The following is an 11,775-nucleotide window of genomic DNA, read 5'->3' as shown; positions in this document are numbered from 1 at the left end:
CGCGCGTGAGCTTGCTTCCACTGACATGTTTATTGAGAGAGCCCCCGCTCCCTCGTGGGGCTGGCAGAAATCTGCTGCTTGCTGGATCCATGCCCTGCTGGGTCCTGCTGAACCTTGGACCAGTAAGGGGAAGCACGTGGTCAGACAGGGAAGGGGATGGGGACTCCCGGATTTAAACGTTTTTTGTGGTTCTGTGAGCACAGTTTGATGATGGTACCGGTGCCAGGAAGACGACGCAGAAGCTTCCCCTCTGCACATACAGGGATTATTAGGACTCGATTGCGCCCCTCTGGCTGCTGGGTTGCAGAGATATTCTTCTGGCCCTGTTGTCCCTTGGCCCTGTGTGTGGATGGTTTCTTCTTTTCCACTGTCTTTCCTTCAACTGCACCTGGGACTGCAGTTGCAGACTTAGCCAAATTCTGGGAGCTTTCATTCTGTCTCACTGTCTCTCCTCCAGCTGCACCTGGGACTGCAGTTGTAGATGAAGCCAAGTTCTGGGAGCTTTTAGTCTCTCCCACTGTGTTTCCTCCAACAGCACCTGGGACTGCAGCTGCCGACGGAGCCAAATCCTGGGAGCTTTCTGTGCCAGGGAGGTTGTGGTTTGGTGCTCTGATGCACTTAGGGCGGAGTCTTGCGAAGACAGGTCTGTCCTGGGAGCATCCCTTATTCTTCCGTGCCCTTCTGTGTCTTCTGCGTGGCACAGCCCCAGTGCCCTCTGCTGCTGTGTCCATCCTTGCTTGCCCCGCATTGTCTGGGAGCTGCTTCAACTGTGAAGCCTGCACCTGCTTCTCCAGATCTTTAGCAATTTGTTTGGCTTTGCGGCATTCTTTTCGTGCTGCAAGGACCTCTGGTATGTGGGGCATATCAAGAGCAATCCAAATGTGGTGTGGAGGCCGTGGCAGAGTTGAGGGTCTGTCCCCACTGGAACTGTGTTTTCTCCGTGGGGGCCTTCTTCTTGGAGGTGCTGGTGTCCCCATGTCCCCCGTAGCGGAGATGCTGGGGCCATCACCCTTCTTATCTGATTGACCCCGTGGAGCTCCCTTGCTCTGTGGTGACGCCTGCTCTGCCTGGGTGGAAGGGGAAGGACTGCAAACAAGCCCTGCTGCCCCAGGGCCCCGGTTCTTCTTGCTGGTGCCAGGCCGGGTCGTCTTGCTGGTCGTGCTGCTTCCGTTGGCTCTTCCTCCACACCCCGTCTTCTGTCGGGGTTTGTCCTCACCCTTCTGAGGCTTCATCTCTTGTGCCACTCTCAGAACAGGTGCCGGCACAGACTTGACAGGCTCCTTCATCCCCTTGGTCAATGTGTCCTTGGGGGCTGCTGCCTCTTGCTGAGGGCCAGGGGTCTGCTCTGACAGCTGCACTGCCGACTTTGTGGTGTGAACGTGCTGCTGAAAGTGCAGCCTGGGTGAGCGCTGGCGCTGCATGGTGTTCCTCTGCAGAGCCTTCCTCTGCAGAGCCTCAGTCTGGGTGTCTTTCTGTCCCAGGACGGGGTCTGAAGATCTTTTCCTGTTTCTTGGTAGCCTGAACAGCCCTTTGGTCTGCTTTTGTCCATTAGGCCCCTCCAGGTGACTATTCACAGTCTTTTCCGCACAGGGTGGGTCCTTCTCCACAGGACTCACCACATGTGGCTCTGCTTGCTTTTGGGGTGATTGAGGAGCTGTGGTTGGGACAGCTGTCCTTGCTTCCAGGACAGTGGCTGAAAAGCTCTCCTCAAAGGACAACAGCATCTCTGACAGTCCAAATTGCTTTTGTATATACAGTTTTTCCACTGCACGCTCCAGCCGATTTTTCTCAGCCTCGTCTATGAAGGCCACGTCCCACACCGTGGGAACCTTCTTCTCATTAGACTTTTCTTCTTGCTTCGATACTTTCAAAGCAGAGGCTCGGTCATCTCTTGGAGGCTTCTCCCCCTCAGCTGGCAGGCGCAGTTTCTGCTCCTTTCTCTTTTTTGGGGTGATGTAGATCAAGGCCTCTTTAGATTTCTTTTGTGGCAAAGATGTCTTCATTTTCGTAGACTGCAATTTGGGCACTGCTGGAAGATGGGTGGGAGCAGCCTGCTGGACCTGGACGTGTTGCTGCACACTGCTGGCCCTGTGGCATCTCACCACTTCTTTCCTGCAGGGTGGGCGAGTGTCATGGTAACGCTGCTTCCCAGGGCCAGCCTTGGGATGCATGAGGCCAGGTTGGACTGCAGAACCATGACGTGAGTCTGCTTTCTGCACAGGAGTGGGGGTAGGTGCCCGTGAAATCTGTGTGATTTCATCCTCTGTGACGGTAGTGCAGAAGATGGTGTGCCAAGAGTCCAGAGATGTTCTTGAAGAGCAGCTGGTATCACTCTCTATGTCAGAGGGGGGAGACTCACCGCTGTCCTCTGGCAACTCCAGGTTGAGCCTGTGTGAGGAGGAGAAGGAGAAGGAAGATGATGGGAATGCTAAGCCAAGCACTCCTGAGCACCCTGTGACTCCCTCTGTCCCGAAGGAGCTGGCAGGCTGTGTCATTTCTCTGGGGTCCCCCAAGAGACCCTGTGGTCCCTTGCCCAAGGCTCCCTCTCTGCCGGCTGGGCACAGAAGCTCCATCTGCCCCAGAAAGAGAGGGGACAGTGCTATCTCTGTGCCTCAGCGGTAAATCCTTCTGCAAGGGCATTGCTCCATGGATTTTAGTTCGCAAATTTCCCTGTGCCCCCACAAGCCATTGCACTCATCCATGCCCCCAAATTCTGTCCCTGTTCCCATCCCCATCCCCTCCTCAGCGGCCTCACATTTCCATGTATTTGTTGAGGTCCTCAAGGTTCGTGTTGAACAGTTTGGCTAGTGCCCGGACTCCATCCACCTTTGCGTGCTCGGGACATCTGCAAAGGGGCAAAGGGAAGCATTAGCAGGACCTCCTTTGGTGGGGAGTGACTAGAGGGGGCTGTCACATCCCAGAGGTGACGATTCCACTTACTGGTTCCTCTTGCGCCATGAAGAGTTGTGGAGGGTCCAAACTGCTGGCAGAGAAGACAGAGAGTCAGTGGATGGGGAGGCTGTGGGGGGGCGGCGGGCACATGGGGTCAGGCAGTGTCTTTGCAGGGCACCTGCTCTTGCCCAGCGCTGCTCACCTCTCCGATTCTCCCGGTGTCTTCTGCAGTGGTGCCTTGTCTTCCTCCCTTCCTACATGGACACAGAAAGCAGCAGGTGAGAGGGAGTCCCCAGTAGCCGCAGCAGCACCCACAAACCCAAGGCACGGCCAGGGCCAGGCCCGTGCCTGCCCCAAGCCTCCTGGCCCAGGCTGGCCAGGCCCGGCTGGGACACGGCCTCCCCTCCCAGGCAGGGCCTGCCTCAGCACCAGCCCTGACTCCTACCTGCGGCTTCGCCCCGGGCATCAGGAAGTAGCAGGCAACTGCCATCAGCAGCAGCCAAAGTAAGGAGTAGAAGGCCCAGAAGGCTTCTGGGATGGGGAAAAAGCTCATTCCCCACATATCAGCCATGCCTGTGACGTTCCGCAGAGAGCCAAACTCGGCTGGCTTGAGGAGGATCAGGTGGACCGCACTCACGGTCCCCTTGCTCCACCTGCCCAGCTCAAGCTTGTCCCTCTTCACTCGTCAGCTCGCGGCAAAATGGCAGCCATCCTCGCGCAGCCCCACTTACATAAACCGCCCCCGATTGTGATGCGCATGGACTGGGGGCTGTCATCCCTCACCAGCTGTGATGACAGCAGCGTGCAGCCATGGCAATGTTTGTGATGCGGGGATGAGGTGGCCCTCCCCAAGCTGAGCTAAACCCCAGGAGGTGACCTTCTCCCGAGCACCAGGCAGCAACCAGCCCAGCTGGGCCAGCTCAACACAGCGGGGCCATAGCCAACCCACCCCAGTGCCAAGAGCTGGCCCTGCGCAGGGCCCTGCAAAGCCACTGGACTCTCACTGGGTAGGGTTGAACCCCGGTCATAGGATTTCAACCCCCATGAGCTGCACTCCCGCTTCTGAGAGACCATGAACTGCTTCATGGCCCTCATGCACCCAGCAAAGCAATGATGGTGACACCGTGACAATGGTGAATGCCCAAGGAAGCCGATTTAGACCACCCCAGCCAGGAGGAGCACTGCTCCCCAGAGTGTGACCACTCAGCGGTCCTTTGCTGAAATGGGAATTAAGGTGGGGAGGGCTCGCTGCGGCTGGGCAGCCAGGAACCCCCACAGCCAGCTCACCCCCCTTACCTTTACTCTGAGTGGTAGCAGGGAGATAATGGGGAGGACAACAGTGAGAAAACTGTGTTGAAATAAAAGCAGGGAAATCGGTCACTGACTACTTTCGTAGGGATAGACTACTAAGCTTGGGGAATTTAACTGAAATTTAATCACCAGATTACTTGTTTGGCATAGGGAAGTGAAGGTCATAAACGTTTCCACACTTAGTGAAATGCAATGGGACTTGCGAGAGCTTTTCCCTGGCGTTCCCCCATATCAGCTCTCACTGCTCTCTTCCTCTGACTTGGGGATCCTGCTCATGTCCTTTTCCTTGGCCTTTTGCTCACCTCAGCACATGCTAGGGCAGGTAGTGCTGATGATGAGCCCCAGAGCTCAAGGCTGTCATCCTGGCACCCTCCCAGGACTTTCAGGACAGCACCTCCATGCTACAACCCCGACCCTCCTTGAAAGGGAGAGGCAGGGGTTTGGAGGAGATGGGCCCAGCCCATCCCACAGCAAGAAGCAGAAGTCCTGCCCACAGAGGCGCCTGTCTGCTGTTCTGCCTGTCCTAGTGCAGCCAGAACAACAGGCACTGGGCCTCCATCTTCTTTCCCTTTGCAGACACACAGCGTGCTTTCTCTCTGCCACTTGTTGTCCTGAAGGACCTACACTGCTCCCAGACCCAAACCATAGCTGTGGTGTGCAGGGGACTTCCAGGGAGGGGGGCAGCCCACGCTGCCTCTGGAGGCCTCAGGTGGAAGGCCAGCCCTATGTCCCTGCTCTCAGGCACCTGGAGCGCCATTCTAGTCCTGGACTCTCCTCCAAAAGGTGCTAACAGAGCTGCCCACCTTGCTCATGCGATCAGGTATGAGCAGTGAGCAGGGAATGGTGCCTCTGCTCATCCAAAGGAAAGAAGAGACACACATGAGGTTGCTTGGAAAGAAACATTTATTGGGAGAGCTCGTGCTCCCTGGTGACTCCAGGCAGGGATGGTTGCAGCTTTCCATTTCTGCAGGAAGCCCAAGCAATCCCCTAATCCCATGGTGAGACTCTGCTTTCCAGCACTGGTTCTCTTCCTGTGAGGCTCCTCACCTCACTTCTTGATGCGGTCAAGTAGGGCCTTGCTCGCATCTCGGAGCATGGTCCAGGCACAATGAAGGCAAAAGCAGATGGGGGTGAGCACACAGCAGAGGCTGCCTGGCAGAGGTGGTGTCTCTGTCCTAGGGCTCCTGTGTCTGGCTGCTGCACGTCTGGGGAGCCTCTGTGTTCCTGATGGCAGGGTCCAGGCAGGGGCTTGCTGGGATGGAAGCCTCTCCTGCTCAACTGGAGGGATCAGTATCACCTTTTTGTACAAACGGATCCCCTCCTGCTGCTGGGTGGCAGCAGCAGTCACCTTCTGGCCCTGCTTCCTCTTGGCTCTTTCCTTGGGTGGATGCCGCTCTCCTGATGTCCTGTCTCTCCCTGCGCCTGGGGTTGCAGCCTCAGATGGAGCTGAAGGCTGGGAGCTGTCGCTGCCATGCAGGTTGTGGTGCGGGGATCTGCTGCACTTCAGGCCAGGTCTCCTGGAGCCAGCTCTATCCTAGGTGTGCCCCTTGCCCTTCTGTGATTCTTTTGGTCTTCTGTGTGGTGAGGCAACGGGGTGCTCTGCTGCTTGCTTCGTGCTTGAATTCTGCTCCAGCCATAAAGCCAGCAGTTGGCTCTACAGGTTTTTGGTAGCTGTTCTGGCCATGTAGCAGTCTGTGAGTGTTGTGAGATCATCTTGCAGGTAACTACCGATAGAACTAGAGGGAATGGCCTGAAGTTGTGCCAGGGGAGTTTTAGGTTGGAAATGAGGAGACATTTCTTCTCAGAAAGAGCAGTCAGGCCTTGGAATGGGTTGTCCAGGGAGGTGGTGGAGTCACCATCCCTGGGGGTGTTCAAGGAAAGGTTCGATGTGGTGCTCAGGGACATGGTTTAGTGGGTGATATTGGTGGTAGGGTGATGGCTGGACCAGATCTTGGAGGTCTCTTCCAACTTTAATGATTCTATGATTCTTCCAGGTAAGGGATCTGAGTACTGGTCCCAGCAGACTCTTAAGGCACAGGCAGAGCTGAGGGTGTCTCATCATTAAAGGAGCATCATGTCTGCAGGGAACTACTTCTTGGAGGATCTGTCCAGTTGGATGGCAGCTCAGGATGTGGGGATGTCCCCACATCCCCACTGATGCCGCTCTAGCCTTGCTGGGAGTGCTCTACTTCTCCCATGGGGACGTTCTTCTCCAGTTCGTCCCCTCAGCCATGTCCTCGCACCCACCCCAGCCCTGCCCACACCTGGCGGCCCCCAAGCAGCTGCTGCCATGGCAGCCGCCCCAGGCAGTACCACCCGGGATCCTCTCACTGGCTCAGAGCTGGCACCGGGCGCCTCTGATTGGCTCAGCTTTGGCGGGCCCAGGAGCGGTTGCCGTGCCCGGGAGCCCTTGGGAGCGGGCGTAACAGCCACGGGCGTCTCCTCACAGAGCGCCGCCATTTGCCAGAGCGTGGCCATTTGGGCACAGAACGGGTCACCCCTCGCCTCTGCCGCACGCAAATTTAAGAACAAGGGCAGACTGGATGAGGCCCTGGGCAACCGGATCTAGTGGGTGGCATCCCTGCCCACAGCAGGGGGATTGGAATAGGATGATCTTTAAGGCCCCTTCCAAACCAAGCTATTCTCTTATTCTATGAGGTTATGATTCTGTCACACTGACCTCCAGGGAGCTTGGCAGCCCATGCTGCCTCTGAAAGCCTCAGGGGAAGGACACCCCCATCCCACTCGTCCCCATAGAAGCAGCCAACAGAGCTGCCAGCCTTGCCCATGCAAGGAGGGCCTAGCAGTGAGCAGGGGAGCCACAGCGCTTCCCCAGGAAATTAGAGGCACTCGCGCGTGAGCTTGCTTCCACTGACATGTTTATTGAGAGAGCCCCCGCTCCCTCGTGGGGCTGGCAGGGATCTTCTGTTTGCTGGCTCCGTGCCAGAAGCTTCCCCTGTGTGATTACAGGGATTGATAGGACATGATTGCACCCCTCTGGCTGTTGGGTGGCAGTGATATTCTTCTGTCCCTGCTGTCCCTTGGCCCTCTCTGCAGATGATTTCTTTTCTCCCACTGTCTCTCTTTCAACTGCACCTGGGACTGCAACTGTCGACAGCCAAATTCTGGGAGCTTTCAGTGCCATGCAGGTTGTGTTTTGGGGGTTTGATGCATTTGAGGTGGTGTCTTCGAAAGCCAGGTCTGTCCTGGCAGCACCCCTTGTCATTCTGGCAGGGTGAGCGGTGGTGCTGCCTTGTGTTGCTCTGCGGAGCCTCAGACTCAGAGTCTTTGCCTCAGGATGAGGTTTAAAAATCTCCTCATGGGAATTAGTATCCTACGTTGTAGCCTCAAGAGCACTTGTGACTGATTTAGTCCACCAGGCCTCTCCAGATGACTTTCGTCAGTCTTTTCCACACAGGGCATTTCGCGCACCATGGGAACCACCTTCAAAGTAGGCTTTTCTGCTCGCTTAGATATTTTTGAAGCAGAGGCTGGGTCATCTTGTGGAGGCTTGTCCGCATCAGCCAGCAGGCTCAGTTTCTGCTCCTCTTTCTTCTCTGGGGTGAAGCAGTCCAAGGTCTCCAGGGTCTCCTGGGTCTCCTTTTGTGGCAAAGGTGCCTCTAGTTTCATGGACTGAAATTTGGGCACCTCTGGAGGATGGGTGGGAGCAACTTGCTGGAACTGGACATGTTGCCGGTGTTGCTGCACACTGCTTCCCAAGTGTGCACCGACCACCTCTTCCATGCAGGGTGGGCAAGTGTCATGGTCACGCTGCTCCTCTGGGCCAGCCTTGGGATAAATGAGGCCATGGCTGGAGGGCAGAAGCATGAAGTGAGTCTGCTTTCTGCACAGGAGTGGGGGTAGGTGCCCGTGAAATCTGTGTGATTTCATCCTCCGTGACGGTAGTGCAGGAGATGGTGCGCCAAGAGTCCAGGGATGTTCTTGAAGAGCAGCTGGTGTCACTCTCTATGTCAGAGGTGGGAGACTCACCGCTGTCCTCTGGCAACTCCAGGTTCAGCCTGAGTGAGGAGGAGGAGAAAAAGGAGATGATGGGAGTGATCAGCCAGCACTCCTGAGCACCCTGGGACTCTCCCTCTGCCACGAAGGAACTGGCAGGCTGTGTCTTTTCTGTGGGGTCCCTCCACAGAAAGCAGGGGGATTGGAAAAGGATGATCTTTAAGGCCCCTTCCAAACCAAGCAATTCTCTTATTCTATGACTTTATGATTCTCTGCAACAAGGATCTCCAGGGAGCTTGGCAGCCCATGCTGCCTCTGAAAGCCTCAGGGGAACGGCACCTCCAGATTCTCTCCTTTGGGACCAAGGCATGGCTTAGGGCTCTGATGCACGCAAGACTGGTGTTCCAGTCTTACGAAGACAGGTCTGTCCTGGGAGCATCCCTTGTCCTTCCGTGCCCCTCTATGTCTTCTGCGTGGCACAGCCCTGGAGCCCTCTGCTGCTGTGTCCACCCTTGGTTGCCCCGCATTGTCTGGGAGCTGCTTCGACTGTGAAGCCTGCACCTGCTTCTCCAGATCTTTATCATTTTGTTTGGCTTTGCGGCATTCTTTTCGTGCTGCAAGGACCTCTGGTATGTGGGGCATATCAAGAGCAATCCAAATGTGGTGTGGAGGCCATGGCAGAGCTGAGGGTCTGTCCCCACTGAAGCTGTGTTTTCTCCGTGGGCGCCTTCTTCTTGGAGGTGCTGGTGTCCCCATGTCCCCCGTAGCGGAGATGCTGGGGCCATCACCCTTCTTATCTGATTGACCCTGTAGAGCTCCCTTGCTCTGTGGCGATGCCTGCTCTGCCTGGGTGGAAGGGGAAGGACTGCAAACATCCCCTGCTGCCCCAGGGCCCCGGTTCTTCTTGCTGGTGCCAGGCAGGGTCGTCTTGCTGGTCGTGCTGCTGCCGTTGGCTCTTCCTCCACACTCCCTTTTCTGATGGGGTGTGTGCCCACCCTCCTGAGGCTTCATCTCTTGTGCCACTCTCAGAATAGGTGCTGGCACAGACTGGACAGGCTCCTACAAGCTTATCGAGTTGCTCAAGCAGGACTTCCCTTTGGTGAATCCCTGTCATCTTCTTCGCCCATGAATGGTAGCCAGAGAGCGATCGCCTTGCCTGCATTTCAGCCACATGTTTTCTTGCTCTTTATCTTCCTAGTTGGCCCTACCTAGTGAGAAGCCAGAGATCTTGTAGGGCCCTGCGCAGGGCCAGTTCTCGGCACTGGGGTGGGTTGGCCATGGCCCCACTGCACTGAGCTGTCCTGGCTGGCAGGGCTAGATGCTGCCTGGTGCTTGGGTGAAGGTCACCTCCTCGGGTTTAGCTCAGCTTGGGGAGGGCCACCTCATCCCCGCTGTCCCTGCAGCACAAACATTGCCATGGCTGCGCGCTGCTGTCACCACAGCTGGTGAGGGATGACGACCCCAAGTCAACGCGCATCCCAGAGGGCGGTGGTTATGGTCATATAAGTGGGGCTGAACGAGGCTGGCTGCCATTTTGCCCATGAGCTGACAAGAAGAGAGGGACAAGCTTGAGCTGGGAAGGTGGATCAGGGGGAGGGGTCAGCAGGAGCCAGGGCCAGCCCCAGAGCTGGGCTGGGTGCTCTGCCTGGCAGGGGAGGCCGTGTCCCAGCACATCTGTGTAGTGAGATGAAATGGAGTTAGTAATGACCTAAGTTAGTAATGTAACCCTCTGTCTTGTGGTGGTTCAAGAGCGCAGGTCTGAGTATAGGGGCACCTTGTCACTGCAGCACCCTGCTGCCAGCACAGAGACACCTCGACATTTCAGCATGTGTCCGTGCCTGTACTGAATGTACTGAATGTGCATTCTGATGGTTGTTCATAAATCTGCGTGCGGCAGAGGCGAGGGGTGACCCGTTCTGTGCCCAAATGGCCACATTCTGGCAAATGGCGGCGCTCTGGGAGGAGACGCCCGTGGCTGTTACGCCCGCTCCCAAGGGCTCCCGGGCATGGCAACCGCTCCTGGGCCCGCCAAAGCTGAGCCAATCAGAGGCGCCCGGTGCCAGCTCTGAGCCAGTGAGAGGAGCCCGGGTGGTACTGCCTGGGGCGGCTGCCGTGGCAGCAGCTGCCCTCTGCCCCTTTGCAGATGTCCCCCACCGAGCATGCAAATGAGGATGAATTGTCTGAACAAGCCAAACTGTTCAACAAGAACTTTGAGGACCTCAGCAGATACATGGAAATGTGAGGCCGCTGAGGAGGGGATGGGAACAGGGACAGGGTTTGGGGGCACGGGTGAGTGCAATGGCTTGTGGGGGCACAGGGACACTTGCAGACTAAAATCCAAGGAGCAATGCCCTTGCAGAAGGATTTAGTGCTGAGGCCCAGAGATAGCACTGTCCCCTCTCTTTCTGGGCCAGATGGAGCTTCTGTGCCCACCCGGCAGAGAGGGAGCCTTGGGAAAGGGACCACAGGGTCTCTTGGGGGACCCCAGAGAAATGACACAGCCTGCCAGCTCCTTCGGGATAGAGGGAGAGTCCCAGGGTGCTCAAGAGTGCCCAGAGGAAGGGATGCCATCCAAAGGGACCTAGACAGCCTAAAGAAGTGGGCCCACAGAAGCCTAATGAGGTTCAACAAGAGGTTCAACGCATGGTGCTGCACCTGGGTCAGGGCAATCCCAGACTTGAGGACAGACTGAGAGAAGAACACATTGAGAGCAGCCCCGGGGAGAAGGACTTGGGGGTTCTGGTGGGTGAGAAGCTCAACATGAGCCAGCAGTGCGTGCTTGCAGCCCAGAAGGCCAACTGTGTCCTGTGGTTCCATCAGCAGAGCAGTGGCCAGCAGGTGCAGGGAGGTGACTGTCCCCCTCTGCTCTGCCCTTGTGAGGCCCCATTTGGAGCAATGCACCCAGCTCTGGGGACCCAGCACAACAAATGTGAACCTGTTAGAGTGAGTCCAGAGGAGGGCTACAAAGATGATCAGAGGGCTGGAGCACTTCTCCTATGAAGAAAGGCTGAGAGCTGGGGATGTTCAGCCTGAAGAAGAGAAGGCTCAAGGGAGACCTCATTATGACCATTTCATACTTGAAGGGGTGTTACAAAACAGATGGGGAAAGGCTCTTAACTTGTGTGGATAGCGATAGAGCAAGGGAGAATGGTCTTAAATTAAAAGATTTAGACTAGACCTTAGGAGGAAATTTTTCTCTCAGAGGGTGGTGAGGCACTGGCACAGGTTGCCCAGAGAAGTTGTAGATACCCCAACCCTACAGATGTTCAAGGGCAGACTGGATGAGGCCCTGGGCAACCGGATCTAGTGGGTGGCATCCCTGCCCATGGCAGGGGGCTTGGAATAGGATGATCTTTAATGCCCTTTCCAAACCAAGCTATTCTCTTATTCTATGAGGTTATGATTCTGTCACACTGACCTCCAGGGAGCTTGGCAGCCCGTGCTGCCTCTGAAAGCCTCAGGGGAAGGACACCCCCATCCCACTCGTCCCCACAGAAGCAGCCAACAGAGCTGCCAGCCTTGCCCATGCAAGGAGGGCCTAGCAGTGAGCAGGGGAGCCACAGCGCTTCCCCAGGAAATTAGAGGCACTTGCGCGTGAGCTTGCTTCCACTGACA

The 11,775-nt window shown here is 56.5% G+C and overlaps 1 protein-coding gene across 1 annotated transcript; it reads right to left on the bottom strand.

Moving 5' to 3' along the window:
* Nucleotides 1-3,581, bottom strand: LOC140002037 (uncharacterized). Its single transcript, XM_072035126.1, has 5 exons — nt 3,338-3,581; nt 3,095-3,146; nt 2,941-2,980; nt 2,756-2,845; nt 1-2,388 (listed from the first exon to the last, which is right to left on the bottom strand). Exons 1-5 carry the CDS (start codon nt 3,461-3,463, stop codon nt 141-143), a joined length of 2,556 nt encoding a protein of 851 aa, XP_071891227.1. The 5' UTR covers nt 3,464-3,581; the 3' UTR covers nt 1-140.
* Between the last annotated feature and the right edge of the window lie 8,194 nt (nt 3,582-11,775).

Source organism: Anas platyrhynchos, chromosome 3, assembly GCF_047663525.1.
Source record: "Anas platyrhynchos isolate ZD024472 breed Pekin duck chromosome 3, IASCAAS_PekinDuck_T2T, whole genome shotgun sequence".
Taxonomy (NCBI): Eukaryota; Metazoa; Chordata; class Aves; order Anseriformes; family Anatidae; genus Anas; species Anas platyrhynchos.
This window is presented reverse-complemented; position numbering and strand designations above follow the sequence as displayed.